The following is a 19,429-nucleotide window of genomic DNA, read 5'->3' as shown; positions in this document are numbered from 1 at the left end:
AGATAAAAAAAATAAATAATAACTTATTTGTCCAGCAGGTTCGCCTTGTGTTAGTAACAAAAAGTTACAACCAATTGAGCTAGCAAGGCAATTATTTTGTTTGTTGAAAAAAATAATATATGAAGCTTTTCTTAGATGGTAATATTTTAACTTTTGGATTTAAAAAAAAAACGATAATATTTTAATTTTAGCTCCTCTAAAATATTAATGATTTAAATTTAAATTTTTAACAACTTAATTAAATGAAAAAATATTGTATTTTTAAAGATTAATGTATTATGTTATCAATTCGTTTTCCTTCCATGTGTATTTGCATTCGAAAAATGGTATTGGGCATTGAATTTATCTCAATAATTATAATTAAATAATTAAATCGTAAAAAATAAATTTAGTTTAAATCCGATGATATTTAAATATGGGACTTTAAAATTATAAAAATAAACCTTGAATACCAATATGAAAAAGTGATTTAGATAAAAGTAAAATCATGCTTTTCAAAGTATTGAAGTATAAAATCTAAGCAATAATTTTATCATCATTACGGATTATGAATTACACAACTGTTTTTTCTGTGGTTAGGAAAAAAAAAGGGGGGGGGGGGGAAGAAATTATAAATACAGAAATTCCAGCCCTAAACTTTTTTTATGCATACTCTCTAAGAGTAATTGCATGAATTAACAGGATTAAACCCTTGATTTATCGTATCTGATGAAATATTATCATTTGGATCATCAGAATCATCCTCTTGATCCAATGACACATCAACTGATAAAATCAGAGAAGGAGAAACATCTTCAGGGTCTTGAGAACCATCACCTTCATCTTGTTGAACACTGGCTGACAACAGAGGCATATGTGAAGCATTGTCGGTATGTCCAGGTGCATCTGAGATATCATCATCGGATTGTTCCGAGGTCAGCCTGGATAGAAAGTCAATTAGGCTTACAGGCTGTTCAATTTCTAATTGATGTTCGGGTTTATGCTGCTGATTAAATCGACCAGGGATCTTAGCCGGAGCTTTGTAGCATGATTCGCATAGGTCAAAACCTATTTTCTCCACGCAGTCTTTGCATCTGTATCTCTCCCCTATAATTGGAGTCATCTGCAACAAATTGTAAGAAATTGGCATATTCATTAAAAGTGTCTGCCAACAACAGGACATAACAGTGTGCGATTACAAATCGAAACATCACCCACCATCCACTTTGTGGTGGCATCGAAAATTACAGAAGAAATTTCTCCAACCATGGGATATAAAACAAACAAACAAGGACTTAAACTAAAAAGAGCTTTAGCTTTAAATTGGTGAGCATGATAGGAATATAGAATGCTAATAAAACCATAGGCTATGATAATAATAACCATTTCTAGATCTCAACCTGTAATTACAATATCAAGCATGTAAGTAGAGGGAGAAAGGGGATATAGGGATTTTCTTTTCCTTTCTCAAAAATCAGTTATAGTATGTTTCGCATACTCTAGTAGTCATCATATCAATAATGAAATAAATAAAAGGAATACAATATTGGAAAACCTATTACGCTAATTTAGTACTAATTACTGAAAACTTACCCCACAATAATCACAGCCCACTCCGATATGAACTTTTGGCCCATTGCCAAGAAACCATGATGAGTAGAAATCCATGGACATTGATGCTGCTGACCGCTTTGCATCTCGTTGAGCTTGTATTGAACCTAAGCCCAAGTTTAATGGCAGAAATGCGTTAAATTGAAAACAAGGTAGTAAAACTTAATTAATCAAAATGATCTATGAAGTTCAAGCCTGTGGGGAGCGTCACCAACAGAGGAAGTACTTTAAAACACACGTAGTTGTCTTGTCAGGTTAACAATGCATGAAACAGAAGACAATTTTTTTTTCATCAAGAAAGATTCAATTAAAGCATAAGAGTATTTTGAATGTCTGTAGATGCATAAGCATTTGAGGGGAGAGAGAAAACCAAGAACAACCCAAGCAGCTGCAGGTGTTAATTAAATATTTAGCTTTTCCACCCCATTTTCTTATAATTATTTAGCTCTTGATAAAGTCCCAAAAGAAACCAAGAGAAAAGAATATAGGGTTTAAATTCTATCTTTTCACAAGACATGAAAGCAAAGTGCAAATGATCCAAATAGCCTAATTCAATTGATCGTCAAAATAAATGAGATAAACATCATCAATGATTCTGAGAGTAAGATGCTCACAACTGTGTTCTTTGAGTAAAGTCCTCTGTCTTTCTGTATATTCTTCAGGAAAGTGCTCCTCCAAGAATTGCTCCAGAATTAAACAAACACTAGGAAATCCATTTGGTTGCAAGCTTTTACAGACTTGACACATAAGGATTTCATCTTTCGGAATAAGAAAACAAGATTCACAATATACTGCAACAAAGAAGAAACTAAAGTAAATGATCAACAACAATATCCTCTAACCCTTTGGCTTTTGGGACAACAGATAAAATTAATATATACTACCATGGCCACAATTGAGAACAACTGGTCGCAAAAGCAGCCTCTTGCATGCAGCACAGAGTAAATCAGCAATAGCAACCTTTTGATCTTTATGCTCAAACTCATTTTGGATCCAACTCTTTCCTTCATTGGGTTCATTTCTAGAAACTTCAGGGTCCTTTGAAGATGTCGTCAGTTTATTTGCTATACCATTTTCATCCTGCATGGTCATTTTTAGTGAATCTCTGGATGAGGATGATTCCTGATCCTTAGAACAACTTTCTGAATAAATGTCCATTTCAAGATGAGGCTGGTTTTGGTTATTCCTGAAAATATCTGAATTCTCACAAGGCATTGGTTCAACTAAATTTTTATCAAATTGAAGTGAGAAGCGGCCAGCTTCATTCTCTTCTTCTGCACAAGGAAACAAGAAAAGGACATAAAAAAAAATTAAAGAAAACACAAAGCATCATCATTTTCCAACATGAGGAATGTTTTTTTCTTGGAGGGAGGGGGGATCAAATGAGCAAGCACCAAAGTAAATAATGAAACTGATCACAACATCTGTGAAGAAAAGTTTTCCCATCTTATAATAATAAAAATCTTTAGTCAGCGTGCTAATATCTTCTCCCTGGTTTTTGGCAGCAAAGTCATTCTAATATGTGAATTTCTTTATCACAAATCTTTCAGTGGAACTCAGCAACACGATTAAAAGTTTTTCTTCCAAGCATCTTATGGATTTCCTCAGATCTTACTGGAGCATATTAGTATTATGCAACTAGTTCATAATTCACATAATTGAAAGCATAAGTATCTTTGGTATTCTAAAGCAAAGTTGGAGTTCATCAGTGTTAATATTTACTATTAGTAGAAGAGATCAATTTCATAAGAAAACTAAACACTTCTCCACCATCTGAGAATTAAGAACTTCAATAAAATTTTCAGAAGAGTTGGGTCATTGACTAAAAGATGATAGAAACAAACCTTTTTCCCCCAAACTTATAATTTGTTAACAGATTTTTGAGAATTTAAAGAAAATGAGAGAGAAAAAACAAAGGTACCTTGGACTTGTCTTTCCCTTCTCTTATAGGCTATAGGATACAACTTCAGAAGCAAAAAGTGCAGCAATTGGCAGACACTTGGGAAATGATTGAATGGGCACCGACAAATGGGGCAATTTGACTGATAAACATGATTCATTGCATTATAGACACACCAGAAGCATGACATGTGGCCACAGGCTGCAAATATGGAAAGTAAAGGTGGCTTACAGGTAAAATTACTTATCAGAAGTTAGTCGAGCATTTTGCCTTCTTACCTAATACAACAGGCTTGTAAAGGAGTTCCCTGGAACACAAAAGGAAATCACCTTCAGAAGGTATCCAAGGAAATAGAGCTCCAATAAACTAATAACCACAAAGTACACACAAATTGTAAGAAGTCATATACCATATAGGATTTGTGACTAAACTATTAACCTAAATTAATAGGTGTGAGCGTCAGACAAAATATGTTAAAAATTTTCTAAGATTTTTCATTTATTTGGAGGGTCCTAGAAGGGTCATATCCCATACTCATGTCCAAATATTCGTCAGACACAGATGTCAGATACGGTACTTTGAGAAAAATGAAGAACCAGAACAATGTAGCTATTAACTTCGGATCATTGATAGGTATTATGATTCTTATTTGCTCATAAACTACCCAAAAACTTGACTTGAAAAGAATTGACAAGCATAATGCGAATTATGATTTATATATGTTGGTATTACAAGAAATAAAGGAACAGAGCAATGAAGTAAACAAGTTCCCATAGAAATGGACATTATCCACATTTTTGTCAAATTTCACAAGTTCCCGGATAAGCACACTTTCTGCAAATGATTACAAATAAGCCATTAGACAACCATGAGGTTGCTACAGTTAGAAGACAGCCAGATGTGGAATTTTGGTTTTGACAAGCTTATCTTTATACTGAGATTCATCGCTTAAAAGAAAGCTCCAGTTTTCAACCTTCAAAGAATTCACAACATGCTTAAACCAATAAATAAAGCTGAGATTAAAGTTAGCGGCACCAAAAACCCGCTAAGATTGAGCATTATTCAAGCTCTTTTTCTTCTAAAACTTATCTAACAAAAAGAGGGACAAAACAACTTAATAGATAGCACAGTCAATGTCTCAAACCTCGATAACTTAATAGCTACAATTCCTACTTTCTAAACCTAAATTCAACATTAATTCAGATATATAACCCTAGAGTTTGCAGTTATAAATATAATTCCTAAAATTCTAAAATTTACAATTAAACTATCCTTCGAATAAGATTATTCTCAGAGATCACATAGTTTGATGATAAACTCGAAATAATCATGCTAAATAAATCGTCAATATATAAATACATACACATGAAGAAGAGAAAAGAAAATCAATAATATAAGCTGTAATTAAAGGAAATGAAAATGAAAAGGAGGAGGAGGGAATGGAAAAGGAATTTACAGGCAAACGCAACATTGGAACTCGTTTGGAAATTCCTCAGGTGGAAGGTTAACATCAAGTCTTTCTTTTTCATCTTCAACATGTTCTTCATTCTCTGTTTCTGTTAGGGTTTCATCGATATTAACATTGATTTTCTCCTCTTTTTCCATTTTTTTTTCTGAAAAGGAAAGAAAGATGAAAGGAAACAAGAAGGCCAACAAGTTGGTGGAAGAGAAGACGCCTTTTGCGTTTCTGAGCTCTGCCCTACTTGGACCTACCTATTTACACACTCTGTTTATGTATTATACTATGAAAATGAAATTAAAAAAATGTGTTCCATGGAGAAAATGTTAAGACTGTAAAAATTAGATGTGTAAACTAGGCCAAAGTTTAGATTTTGGTAACTTATTTTTAGAATGGAGAATTTCATTTAAATACTAAATTATTTGATGATTGGTACGGTGAATTAGTACCCATCGAGGAGTAGAATGACATAGGTTGAATCTAAGTTGATCTAATATTCAATGTGGAAAATTAGATAAAAAAATTATTTAGATTTTAGTTCATAAATTTGTGATCTTCAATGTTGTTTTATGAAAAAACTCCGGAATTATACAAGAGAAAGAGAATAAAAGATTTAGATTAGAGCAAGCAGTGAGAACAAAGGTCGTATAATAGCGATTTTAATATTATGATAAATGAAAATATTTAAATAATTAGTAACAATTTTGTAACTTTTTAAATTTGAGTGGCCAAAATATAATTTTACTAATAATTTAATTACATTAAGTGTAATTGACCAAAATTAGATATAAATAAAATGTTTAATTTCATCGTACCTCCCTAAACTATAAATCAAAATTTTAAATTGATCCTTCACGAACTAGAAATGCTCATCAATCCAACTAAATTTACATTTGATTGTAAAAATTTCTAGGTCGAAGCCCAACAACCCAATTCACCTGTTTTACTAGTTAAAGATAATAAAAATATTTAAATTTAATTATAAAAATATTAATATAAGATTATTTTTATAAATTAAACAGTAAATGAGCCTACGCTGGTTTGATATTGAAAATTTTAAGTTCTAAGTCTAGCCTAGAGCAAACTGAGTAGCTGCTGCACCTCTGTCTCAATCTAAAGTATTGTTCCAATAAAGTATTTTCATTAATTTTCTCAACTTATGAAGAGATTTGTCGATTTGCTTTGTTTGACTCATAAAGATTACTTATTTAAAATATTAATTTAATTTATGATATCAATTTAATCAATTATATTATATATACGATATTAGTAAGAGAAAATAATTTATATAAAAATATTTATTAATGATTATTAGTGTAATGATAAAGAATTTATTTATATATTGAATATGTGTTTAATCATTGTATATGTTAATTTTATTTATTTTAATTTAAAATTATATAAAATAATAAAAGATAAAAATTATCAAATAATAATAGTAATTGTTTAATAGAAAGGGTAAGTTAATCTTTTTCCAATTAAATTATTAGTCAATTAATCCATGACACTTACTTAATTAAAGATTTAAATAATAATATAGATGCTATATAAATATAATATGAATTTTTTTACACAATGAAGGGAAGATTGAGTAGTGGAAATTTTAACTATGAATATAAATTCATCCAAAACTTTAAATTAAGAAAAGGTTTCTCTTAAACTATTGATTTGGTTGACTATATGAAATAATTAAACTATAACATACATACATACATATATCAAAATATTAAAATTTACATTAAGCATCTTTTGGGCTGTAAATATGTGGGTCAGATAGAGGTGAATACGAGCAAATTAAACTCGGGAAATGGAATATGATTCTCAATTTGGGGCAAAGCCTATAGATAAGAAAACGGGTAACCAAATCTCACATGCGTTTACTCACGTGATGGGCTATACGAGTCTCAACTTGGGGCAAAGCCGATAGATATGGAGAAAAAGAGTATAGTCCGCGAGAAGACAATTGATCACAATATGATTTACACCAAAGATTAAGTGACGCTTATGGCATGGAACTACCGGGACATGAGAATCCCCCATCAGTTGGGTAATCTGTAAGGCTTTTTGTTTTGGAAGAAACATCTAAAGAGCACGAAATGAGTCATTACCAGGATCATTCATGCATGCGAAGTTACTAAGCCTTTCACGTGCCTACGTGTTGTGGGCTCTGGTGTTTACTTTGTGAACAAAATGAACTACGCACTGGACTAGGATGCTCCCAGGATGCTAGAAAATTTTGGGGATGAGAGGTAAATTTTTATTACCAAAGTGAGACCCTTCATTGACTTTACTGTAATTACTGAGTGGTGTGCAGTAATTACATGCACAACTTTTATTGTGCACAGCGTCTAGCTGTTTGAGACTTCAAATAGCTTGTCCTAGTGATTAGCGAACGGGTCAGTTGATCTGAAACTTTAATGTTGACTCCAGCACTGCGCAGTATGGACAACTAATGGGCTATGGAGCTATTTTGAGGCACCACGATGGAGGTCTCTTAGTAGCTAGGTGCCAGTCTAACAGGGGTAGTATGGTTACGGGGATCATACTTATAGAGGGCTATGTTTTTGGGGGCATTCAATGGGCAATTGGCAATGAGATCGGGACAGATTGATTACTGATTAACCTCAATAATTGATTACTGATTAACCTCAATAATTGAAAACAAAATCAAATCTCTCCAATTACATATTATCAAAATCCAACATATAACAGGTACTTGAAATTTAATTTAATTTATAAACTAATGTTTACCATGTTCGAAATCGATATTACTTATGAGAGCTCATAGCATTATTCAAAAAATATTAAAAACTTTAAAATATTTTATATTAATATTTATAATTAATTTTTAATTATTGAATAAATACTAACTCCGAGTAAAATCATATTGAGAAAAACATACCATGCCATGCTAACTAAAAAAAAAAATTGAAGTGGATAAAACCCTTATATATCTTCATCTATCCTTTAACAAAAATGTCATACAGTACATGTAAATATATCATAAATGCCTATATTTCCATGCATGTACCAGCGTAACACATCAAAGGAAAGTGTAAAATGAGAAGGAAAAAAAAGGGAATATTTGAGAATGAGGAAGCAGCTTGTAGTGGTGGTGAAATGTGATGCTTCCTTTTGAGCTTACTAGTTGGATTCAGGATTCGGTCCACTAGGCACCTCGTGAGCAGCACCTTTGAACCGTCGATCTCTAGGACTGCCTTGGGCGGCGGCGGTCGTCGGTGCCGGAAACGGATGCGAATTCGAGGCCGGTTTTTGAGCTGACGTTGGGGAAGAAGAAGAAGAAGATGATGACGATGATGATGATGATGATGATGAGAAAAGTTGGCCGTAACAGGAAGAGGAACAGGCTGGCGGCGGTCGGCTAGCAAAGACCGGCAAAACGAGGAGGAGAAGAAGGATGAAGAGGAGGGTAAAGTGTGTGTTCGTTGAGTTGCTTTGTGGAGTGAAAATTTCGTTAGAAGCAGCCGCCATGGAATTGTTATGAAAAAGAAATAGAAAGCAGCCCCCGCCCAGTAATGGAGAAGGGATGGTAATCCATGAATGAATGAAGAAGAGGTGCAGGCGGACCACTGTGTCTGGTCTTTAGTTTATGGTATGCAAAAGAGAACAAGAAATAAAACAAGATGTATTAATGGTGGAAGGTGGGAAAAGTTAGAAAAGACAAAATTTTTATGCATTCCAGGAAGCTTATATAAATATTGATGGTTTAATTACATGATATGTTGCAAACTATTATCAAAATTTTAAATTAATTTTAAAATTTTAAATATTTTAATTAAATCCTCAAAATATTAATATTATATTAATTAAATTTATCCGTGAGCTTAACTATCAAATATTTTAAGAGCTATTTTTCAATACATTAAATTTAAATTGTCCATACAATTATTTATGCACATGTTTTTTTTCAACTTTATTCACGTGTTTATATAAACTATTTGATCTAAGTATTATCAATGTATTTATTAACAAAATTGATTTGACATTTAATTTCACAAACAAATGATCAGTGTATAAAAATTTAATTGATACAATATTAATACTTTAATAACTCAATAAAAATGTTTTAAAATTTAGATTAGAGGATAAATAGTGGAATTAATCCAAATATCGAGTAAAAGTTTACGAGTTTTCACCATTAATGCTTATCTATTAGTTTAATATGGTAGGGTCTAAAGAAAATTTGAAGGATGAAAATTTGAAACATTGATAAAAATTTGTGTATTTAACTTGACAAAAGAATATAAATCAACAAAAGTCAAATTATTCATGTTGATTCATCGAACTATTTCTTTTTTTACATCCCTAGCCAAAGCTTCAACTTTAGTAAATGTGTTAAACTAAGAGATAAAACAACATTTAGTTTTTAAATTTGATAATTTTTCTCGATTTCGTTTTTTACTTTCTTATATTAGTCTTAGAACTTGTTAATTTTTCCAGTTTGATCCTCGAACTTAAATTTCATTCAAGAGTAATAACATGGTACTTTAAGATTGTGTCACATAGTCACCTATCTTTTAAAAATTATATAAAATAAAATATTACAAATTACAACTTATAAAGAAAAAATATATATTTTAAAAAATTGGGTGATAATGTGGACTCATATATAACTAAATAAAATTCAAGTTCATGGATTAAATTAGAAAAATTGTCAAGTTTAGAGATTAATATAAAAAAATTTTAAGGATCAAAATGAAAACCTATCAAATTCAAGAATTAAAAGTTACTTTATCCATAAAACTAACCAACTAAATGAAATAAGTCTATCCTAAAATAGTCAAACCAATTAGACGAATTTAATTAAATAAATTATTAAAAACAGAACAAAACAAAATAAACTAATTGGGCTGATTCATCCAATTTAATCGGTTAACAGTTAAACTGCTACTATGACCAATTCTTGCTACACAAGTTGAACTAGGCTAGAATTATTTATTACCATAATTGTGTTAATTGAATATATATAATTTCATCTTTCATTGCTAAAAAAATTATCGTATTTGACACATTGGTATCCAATATTTATTTTGGAATCCTCAATTAACGTAGTATTGAGGTAAATGAGAAATTTTGCAAATTTATGTATAAAGACAGATGTTCACTGCAAATAAACACAAAGTTAGCCTGGATAAAGATTTACAAATAGAATAAAATGCCTTATTCTCCCTTATTATTACTATGATAATGATTTTCATGAGTTCATTAGCTACTGATTAGTCTCCAACTATTCATTCACTTAATCATCAATCAGGCAAGAATAGGCAAGTGTTTTCTCATCCATCAGCTCTTTCGCCGTTGCATCCATTTTTTCCCTCGACAATTCATCTATCTTGAGCCCTGCCATTTGCAATGAAATATTCTCAAATAAGCAAATCATTGCCTCAAGTATGCATCAATTTTGGCATGGTCGAAGTGAATGCAACTTACCATTAACAATTGACCATTGTCCTTTCTCACATGTAACTGGGAAGGAGTACATAATGCCAGGCTGAATTCCATATGACCCATCAGAGTACACTCCCATGGACACCCATGTTCCCTGAACAAATGAACCCAAAGTAAATAATAGAGTTGTCAATACAAGAAGCAATGTAAAAATAAAGATTAACGACCTTGGGTGTTCCAAGAACCCAATCACGTATATGATCACAAGCAGCACTTGCAGCTGACAATGCACTCGATAGCTTGCGAGCTTTGATAATGGTGGCCCCTCTCTGCTGCACCGTGGTAATGAACTCGGTGTTCAACCTAGGAAGAGTTATTATAACGATTGGAAACTTATTAAAAAGCATAACTAGGGGTTTCTTGTTACCAATTATCATTTGCTATGGCATCTCTAACAGATTTCTCTCCATTTGTGGTTTTGACAGTTGCATGATTAATGTCTGGATATTGAGTGGACGAGTGATTTCCCCATATGATAACATTCCACACATCACTAACATGAACGTTTAGCTTCTCAGAGATTTGGCCTAATGCTCTGTTATGATCGAGACGAGTAAGGCAAGTGATGTTTTTCTCCGGAATTGAAGGTGCAAATTCTTTCAAGATAAGTGCGTTGGTGTTGGCTGGATTGGCAACCACTAGCACCTGGATGATAAGAACTGGTACTAATATATCTGATGTCAAATTTCATAACAATTTGTATTGGTAATTAGACTGGTTTTCTCACCTTGCAGTCAGGAGCAGCATGCTGTTCCAAGGCCGAAGCTTGAGCTTTATAAATCGATACGTTCTTGGACATCACATCCTTCCTTTCCATACCTTCTTTCCGTGGGAATCCGCCAACCATGACAGCTATATTGACGCCCTGACAGGCTTCGACAACATCCGTCGTCGCAACAACATCTTTTTCGAAACAACATGACGAGAAATCATAAGTAATTTTCAACCAAGAAAATGGGAGTCATGAGACATATATATACCTTTGAGCAGAGGAAAGGCAGCATCAATCAGTTCCATTTTGACTCCATTCAAGGCCTCAGCTGCAGGTTCGATATCAAGCATGTGAATAATTACAGGCTGATCAGGGCCTAACATGACCCCCCTCGCAATCATGGGAAGAAGAGCATAGCCAATTTGTCCTGTTGAAGAAAATCAAACTTTTGAAACTACACAAGCATAAATGAAACTATTTATGATTTATGTGCACGATTTGTCATATTTGATAAAGGAAAAAAGATGATAAAAAGACAAGAATTGCTTCAAGCTTGCCTGCAGCGCCGGTAACGAGTACCGTCACAGGCTCTTTTTCTATGACCAATAGACCACACATGTGCTTGATTATCTTCCAGAACAAAGTTACAGAAAATAGAACTACCAAGATTTTCTGAAGCAAAATAATATACTCCTGTTCCATGCTTTCCCAAATCAAACGATGATATAAAGGCCTCTGTTGAATTCATGACTATATATACATATGTATGTATATGATATCATTGGTGTAAGAACCTCAGAGATGATCACAATGAGGAAATCAGATGCTAAAAGGAAGTGTGCAAGGAATGAAAGAAAAAACCATCAAGAGCTCTCTACTATAAAGAAAAGAAAAAACCATCAAGAGCTCTCTACTATAAAGAAAAGAATCTACCTTCCATATGATTGTCAAGAAAATGGGTGAAGGACAAAGAACATAAATAAAACAGTATATGGAAGCTTGCTTTCATTAACAACTAAACGTGCAATGATGGGTTTTCCTATACTTACAGGCCAATTGAAATATATAAAGTTTTCTTCACGGGAATCAATCAGCTTTGCTAAGGAAGAAGAACAGTACGTACGGACAGCACTGGTAACTAAAAGTGTTAATATGTATTTCCCCTTGAATTTATCCAAAAATATCTAGTTGGTACTTAAATTTTTATTTAATCACTTATTGATATCTCCACACTAACTCTATTAATTTGTGTTGACATAACATTAATAATTAATCTAGTGATTACATGCGCAGCTTTTCAAAATACTATGTGATAAGCATAAATTAAAAAAATAACAAAAGAATAGTACAAATTTTATTTAGGTACATTCTAAAAAAAAATTATAACTTTTTATTAATTTATATATTTTAAAGTTTCTTTTATATTTTTCATGTGGCATATTAATGAACTATCACGTGTCATTAATAGATTGATTATCAATTTCACATTAGAAAAAATAAACGGTCTTAGTGCATAGGTATTAACCTAGATGATATAATACAAGTTAAAGTACTAATCACATAAAAAATTGAAATTTCTAAACAAATTCAAGAGACAAATTAATATTATAAAAATAGATAGAATAATTTATTTGAACTTCAAGTTTACAAAAATTCATTTTAGTTCTATTTAATTTTTTTAAATTTGTTTGTGGAATCACTCAAAAGAGAAAAAGTAGTTGTTAACTTTGCTGTTCACATAAATAATTAATTAATTTTTAAAATTAATTTTTTAAATAATTAAAATTATTAAAATTATTTAAAAGTATAAAGATTATAAAAATATTTTTAGTTTTAAAAATTAATTAATTGCTTATAATATTTTTAGATAACAATTTTAATTTTGCTTATAATAATTGTAGGTAAAATACTTACCTCAATCCACACAGTTTTTTGAACCATATTTTTTCCACACAGATTAAATTGGTAAAAGACCAGAACACAGATCGCTCTCGCGCTTTCCCTCAATAAATCATTTTTCTTACCATGAAGATTATAGATTTTTTCCTGATCTCATCACTTCTCTTCTCAATCTCTAGGGTTTGTTATCTCTAAATCTCTTGTTTTATTTTCATATAATTATATCTGATTGTAATTTTTCTTTTAGTTGATTCAATTTCTTTCTTTCTTTGTCTGATTTTTGTTACTGTAGGCTGAATCTATTGCATCAGTTTTCTTCATCGACAGTTCTACTCATCAATTCCTTCGCGCTCCATCCTCTAACGATGTCTCTCAGGTTTTATTTAGTTATTTATTTATACTCTAATTTAATTCACTCATTTATAATTAGGTTTCAAGAATTATAATTTGGTGAAGATTTTAAGTATTAAGAGATTGTGGATAGTTAAGTTGAATTGTCCAGAATATGTAAAATTGGAAAATAACATCTGGAACTTATGTAGTATTTTAATTTAGTGATTTTGTTTTATGTAGATGTTTTACTATGTATAAGAGCTTTCTTGTTCTTTGTATTATTACTAGTTTTAAATTGATTAATGTTAAAGATTGTATTGATAATTTGATGTTACTATCATTTTCTGCCAGTCTGCCATTTTTATATGATATAAAGTTTTTCAATGTGTTTCTAGATGGACTTTGGATAGTAGGGGAAATTACTTTGTCCATATGTATATATATGCGGCTTACTGATATTGGAATAACCTTTGTCATGTCTCCTTTAACAGTCAGAGCCAATGTTGTCACCTGAAGTTGGTGCGACTGCATCAGTCTTGCTTGGTTTTCCACCACCCATTACACTTTCAGCTGCTGGCTCATCTAAGGTCACGCTCTTTAGTGTTACCTGTCCTCAGTAATAAATTTGTTAGTTTTCCTATTTCTCTTCTTAGAAGCTTTAATTCAAAGATATCTGACGCTTTTTTGCAGCTGAATGAGGTTCTCATTTCTAATCCGTTTGATAGACCTCGTGCTGTTTTTATGCTTGAAGTTAGTGGAGTTGATGGTACCTTTTCTTTTCATAAAAGTTCATTTGCTCTGACTCTTCTCCCCTTACTACTCTCAAGTGTTTTGCTTTAAATAAATGTTCTTTGGTCTTCAGATCCTCTTGTTGTTGGACCCAAGAATGCTCTCTTCCACAAAGCCTTGAAGTGTAGTGTTGGTCTTGGTTCAAGTAAAGTGGACATTCAACTTCCAGGTACCTGACCTTTTAGCAATACATAAAACTAGTGGATGTAGTCATAACATTTTTGTGTTTTTGATTTTCCCCGAATGCATATATTCATAGTATTTGTTCACTGCATAAATTTTCTTGTAGATGAAGAGCAAGTATCTGTTATTTCCTTGGACGAGCCTCTAAGAGATTATCCTGAAGAAGAGATCAATGACTTTGTTAGTTTATTATTCTTCGCTTGCTTTAGTTAATTTCTGGGTTGTTTATATTCGCTTTGATTGTTTATCTGGGTCACACATGTGACATTGGTTTTTAAATGTGTTTAGGCATCTTGGTTGGGTGGATCATATGTACCCGATGCTACTAAGCCACTGCATGGAATATTGGCAATTCCCTTGGAAAATGGTGACAATGTGAACCTTCATATGTCAAAGGTCTTATTCAGGAACCAATATTTATCTGCTGTTCTATGAATTGTTTTTGACTGGCGCTGTTTCATAGTAGTAGTCATATTTTGTCTTGAAGTCTTATTTACCTAATGGAGTGCTTTTGATTTTGGTTTTTTGCAGAAAGTACACAGGGAATTTGCATCAAAACTGTTTGCTCTGTCCCACAATATAAGGAAAGCAATGCAAATGCATGAAGATCTGTCACAGGCTTTGCATAGACCTGCTGAGTTGATAGTGGGTTCTTTTGATGGGATTAAGGTGCTAAACATATGGACTTCATTTGGCTAATAGTAGTATTTTATTTTCATGCATTGATGTCTTGCCTGAAAATATATTTGGAGACCATCATGTTTAAGTGGGAAGGTTTCTTTTATCCCTTTCACTTTCCATGATGGCGTTTAATATCAATTAAAACTCTCTTGGATTGTCTCTAATTATGGGCCTCAAGCATCAGACATGCTTATTCTTTTTTCTATTTGGTCATGTATCTTCATGTTATTTTAATGTCTGTAGTTGTATTGCCTTTCGTTTATGTTTGCTTCCTCATTACTTGCCTACTTGCTAATCCTCTTAATGTCTCCAACAATATATGTAATACAGGCTTTGCAAGAGCAGCAGGATGCTGATGGTTTTGATAAGCTAGGAATGAGGCTTCTGCTTGCCACACTTCCAAAGATATTTGATTCACTGCAGACAGCATATGAAGGTTGGTAAAGTATTGAACACACTCCCATAGAATGAAAAAGGTCTTCAGTTAAACCATTTGATTAAGATTTACTTTTATTACATACTCTGTGTATACAAATGCAAAGGCAGACATAGTGGCAACTTTTGGTAAAGAACACAGTAACGTACATATTTATTTATATATCTCTGTAAAACTAGACATACCAATTCATGTTGAAATCTTTGAACATTTGTGATGATATTATTATTCACAAAATTTTGAGCGATTGCTTTTCTTCTCTTGAGTTGATGGCAGCATTTATTCTCCCCCCCCCCCCCTTCTCAATCCCTGGCTGCTGATTTTTTTTAAAACTCTAACCGCTTATTGGGCAGGTCAAATTGTTGGAGTTTTTGTCTTTAATGGGACATATCAGCCAGGATCAAAACCATTGATAAATGTGATGTTTACCTCTCGTCCATCTCCACGTTGGTTGGCAGAAACAAAAATTCCAACTAATACCACCCTTGCTGCACAAGTTTTGGTTCGAAGAACCCTTGCATGGATAACTGGAGTTGTTCTTCTCATCGCCACTCTCCTGGGGGTAAGATCTGTTTGAAATATTAAGTCGGGTGCCAGCTTTTGCGTGGTTCCTAGAGTTTTTTGTTTTTAAACATTTCTTGTAATACTGGAGCTCTATCTTAAATCCAATTTCGTAAAACCAAATAATTGTACTTTAATGAACTTTGGGAGTTCTTTCACCTCAGGTTTTCCAGCTAGTTAAAAATTCAGAGAAATCGGTTTTTATACTGCTTTGAATTCTGATGATTGATTTAAAGCAAGACTTTGTTATACTTAGTGGGTGCAAAAGAGTGACCCGCTATAGGATCCAAGAAAAAGCATTGGGATCCTCTGGAAAAGGGAAAAAGAAAATTCTTTCTCTAGGTTTTCATTGGCAAAGACTTTGGTCTGTTGCATCATTGTCCATATTGATCCACATCCTCTATACTGTTCACTGATTTAGGAGTTTTAATGACTGTTCAATTGTTGGGGTGTGGCTGTAAGACTCGTTTATTCGATTGATCATATTTCTTTTAACTGTGCCATGTATATATCCGTTTTTCATTTACATTTTCCTTTTCACTACTGCAGGTTTACTTCCTTCTCAATATGCCACTGACAAGGGACACACTTTTGTACTCTAATGTCAAGCTCGACTAAGCTGAAATAAGACAGTTTCGCAGCAGCCTGGTATGATTTATCTTTTATTAACGGGAAATTGAGGGATATATTATTATCTATGAAGCTGTTTTCTTTATTGGTCATTCAATGATGTTGGATAGGTTGATCCAGCGAACAAAATGTCGGTTTTTTTAAGGAATTAGTAGCAGCATCAAGCATAAGATTTGGCTATTTTCGGGTGTTATATGGCTAAGAGACTGCAGATGAGACAGGAAGATTGAGCCTCATGATGATTGTATCTATATGCTTTTCAAGGTTGGCTTGTGTTTAACCATTTGACTTTATGTAGATTTCTTTTTTGCCCTTTTGTATTCAATTCTTAAATGTTTGTTTTTGGGAAATATTATTTTCAGAAATTCCGAATAAAGAAAAAAATAATGTAGCGTTGAAAATTAAATTAAGTTTTTGGGTTTAAAATTTTAGTTTTGAAATTTAATTTGGGAAATAAAAATTTTCAAGCTCATTGTTTAAAGAATTAATTTGTATTTAGTTAATTTTTTGAACACAAAGTGCGTTAAATAATTCATTGGTGATACGGAAAGTCAGATGAAGCATATTTCATTGATGATGAGCGGAATATAGAAATTTAAGTAGAAATGAAAATACAATATGCCATTTTCATGATGGTTCCATTCTACGGCCCTAAATTATAACCCTTCGATTAACCCCACATCCATGACATCTGGTTATTAGTAGCTACAGCATAGGGTGGATGATGCAGCACTAGCAGCTGCCAGAGCGGTCGCAACCTCCAACATCACAATGTAGGATGCCATTGACGTTTATAAAATGAATGCAGCAAATTATTTGGTGGAGATGGAAATAATTGCGATGAGGAAGCACCGTTGCAGCAATAGTAAGGTAAGGTGCATTTTCAGGACAAAATACGTATTTGAACTTTAGATATGCCATGGCACGGGCTTCAAAAAAAATTAATATTCATAAACTATAAAATGCATATAAAGAATATCTCATCATTTAATTATGATAGAGGAGGTTCGGTTCTCACTAAAGGGAATGAAATATATTTTATAATAAGTCGTTTATCTCTTTATAGAGCACTCGCATTGAAGGATTAGTTATTGATATCGATGGTGGATACCTTAATTTTAACCAAAAAATGGATATAAAGAATACCTTAATCGTACCCAAAAATTATAAAGTAAATAACAATTGAAGTCACTAAACTATTGATAAGTTTACATTTTGGTCACTTAATCCAAAAGTTATAAAATGGCCACTGAACTATTCAAAACTTTTTTTTAGGTTATTAATTATTCGAAAGTTTTTATTTAAGTCACTTGAATATTAATTTATAAATTCATGACGTTCAAAGTTGTTTTATGAAAAAAATTAAATTATAAAAGAGAAGAAAAAAGAAAACATTCAATTAGTGCAAGCAATGCTATGTAACATTTAGCACTGATATAGTTTATCCAAAAATTAATTACAATAACGCTTATCAACCCCACTACCCAGGCTACAAAGAAAGCCAGAATTAACATGCTTCTACCATCATGGATTCCTTCTTTGAAGTGTCAAATTCACACTCTCCATCTGTTGGTAGCTCAGAAAAGTGAAATAATTATTGTTAGGATCAAATATGAAGTAAAGACTTTCCTCCACATTGCTCGCATCAGAGGCGTCAAGTTGCTCTTACAGATCCCACACAACTTAATGCGGGTAATGATAAACTCCTGCATCTTAATTAAAAATAAGGGCTGCACGCTGTCTTCAATCAAGCAGCCACGCCGTGACACAAAACGACTTATCCTTTCTCCTTTTATTAAAGAGTACCGTGTGCTCGGGCAAATGTTTCAATTTGAAGGACAAGATTTCTTTTAAGGGTTAAAATTGTCTACTATTTATTTAATTTTGAGGACAAATTCTTTCTAAATGATTAAAATTGAAAAAATTAATGGTTATATTATATATTTATTTAATTTTACAGTTTACTTCGTTACAATGCTTGGCTGCGATTTTCAAATTCGTCGTCGTCAACTAATACCATGAGATCTTTTATACATAGGATCTACCGTAATAGCAATTACAAAGCATATGACTTATGTCACTGCTGAACATAAAACAAAACCATAACTAAGAAATGAGGAAATAACAACCAACAATAAAGAATTTAAAAACCTCATAATTTTTTTCTTATATATATTTTTCCACTCTAAAAGATAATGTAAAAAGTTCAAAAAACTTCTTTTTTCTACAAGAGCACTTGAAGAGCGTCTTAAAAAGATAACTGAAGCATGTAAAAAAGCTCCCGTTTCAGCAACTCATCCTTATTTATAAGGAATTTCCTTAACCAAGGCATAAAATAAACACCATTGACTATATGAGTACATGAAAAAAGGGCAATACTAAATATTTATGATACAACAGACTTGTACACTTATTATACTACATGATGAATAGTATTTATTTCTCATACAAAATGAGGGGAACATACTACGTAACGGAACACGTAAAAAGAGAAAATCCTGGGAATGACCTATTCTCTCGAAAACGACATACTCACCAGAAATCAGATGTTACATCTCAATCGAAGATTCAGATAAAAATATCTACTCCAGAAGTGACACCATTCTTACCTAATCCATCTAATATTATCTTTATTCATTCCTAATTTATGAAATAAATAAGATAAAGTTTAAAACTAAAATAAAAATATAGTTTACGAAAACAACTAAAACATCCGGTGAGGGAAGTATGAATCTTCTGCTTAGTTTACGGCCAGTACATAGATGATTTTTCTTATACAATTAAAAT

The 19,429-nt window shown here is 32.3% G+C and overlaps 3 protein-coding genes across 4 annotated transcripts; 1 reads left to right on the top strand and 2 right to left on the bottom strand.

Annotated features, from left to right (window-relative positions):
• Positions 1-468: 468 nt before the first annotated feature.
• LOC108454371 (E3 ubiquitin-protein ligase PRT1-like) lies at positions 469-5,296 on the bottom strand. Its single transcript, XM_017752812.2, has 7 exons — positions 4,947-5,296; positions 3,769-3,797; positions 3,512-3,691; positions 2,475-2,864; positions 2,205-2,381; positions 1,573-1,697; positions 469-1,102 (listed from the first exon to the last, which is right to left on the bottom strand). The coding sequence occupies exons 1-7, from the start codon at positions 5,093-5,095 to the stop codon at positions 656-658; spliced, it is 1,497 nt and encodes a 498-aa protein (XP_017608301.1). The 5' UTR covers positions 5,096-5,296; the 3' UTR covers positions 469-655.
• Positions 5,297-9,994: 4,698 nt separating this feature from the next.
• Positions 9,995-12,177, bottom strand: LOC108456316 (malate dehydrogenase, cytoplasmic-like). 2 transcript variants are annotated; one of them, XM_053019411.1, is made up of 7 exons: positions 12,064-12,177; positions 11,399-11,557; positions 11,146-11,321; positions 10,786-11,063; positions 10,586-10,721; positions 10,401-10,512; positions 9,995-10,310 (listed from the first exon to the last, which is right to left on the bottom strand). In XM_053019411.1, the coding sequence occupies exons 1-7, from the start codon at positions 12,137-12,139 to the stop codon at positions 10,210-10,212; spliced, it is 1,038 nt and encodes a 345-aa protein (XP_052875371.1). In that variant the 5' UTR covers positions 12,140-12,177; the 3' UTR covers positions 9,995-10,209. The 2 variants fall into 2 exon arrangements, with proteins under 2 accessions (XP_052875371.1, XP_017610404.1); XM_017754915.2 differs by having other exon boundaries at positions 11,688-12,143.
• Positions 12,178-13,020: 843 nt separating this feature from the next.
• On the top strand, positions 13,021-17,048 carry LOC108454376 (uncharacterized). Its single transcript, XM_017752819.2, has 12 exons — positions 13,021-13,209; positions 13,322-13,405; positions 13,854-13,949; positions 14,053-14,128; positions 14,225-14,320; positions 14,441-14,514; positions 14,623-14,730; positions 14,866-15,003; positions 15,346-15,451; positions 15,805-16,013; positions 16,562-16,660; positions 16,753-17,048. Exons 1-11 carry the CDS (start codon positions 13,156-13,158, stop codon positions 16,628-16,630), a joined length of 1,110 nt encoding a protein of 369 aa, XP_017608308.1. The 5' UTR covers positions 13,021-13,155; the 3' UTR covers positions 16,631-16,660; positions 16,753-17,048.
• The last annotated feature ends 2,381 nt before the right edge of the window (positions 17,049-19,429 follow it).

The sequence above is a fragment of the Gossypium arboreum genome, chromosome 9, assembly GCF_025698485.1.
Source record: "Gossypium arboreum isolate Shixiya-1 chromosome 9, ASM2569848v2, whole genome shotgun sequence".
NCBI classification, from domain to species: Eukaryota; Viridiplantae; Streptophyta; class Magnoliopsida; order Malvales; family Malvaceae; genus Gossypium; species Gossypium arboreum.
The sequence above is the reverse complement of the archived record's forward strand: the minus strand, read 5'-3'. Positions and strand labels throughout refer to the sequence as shown.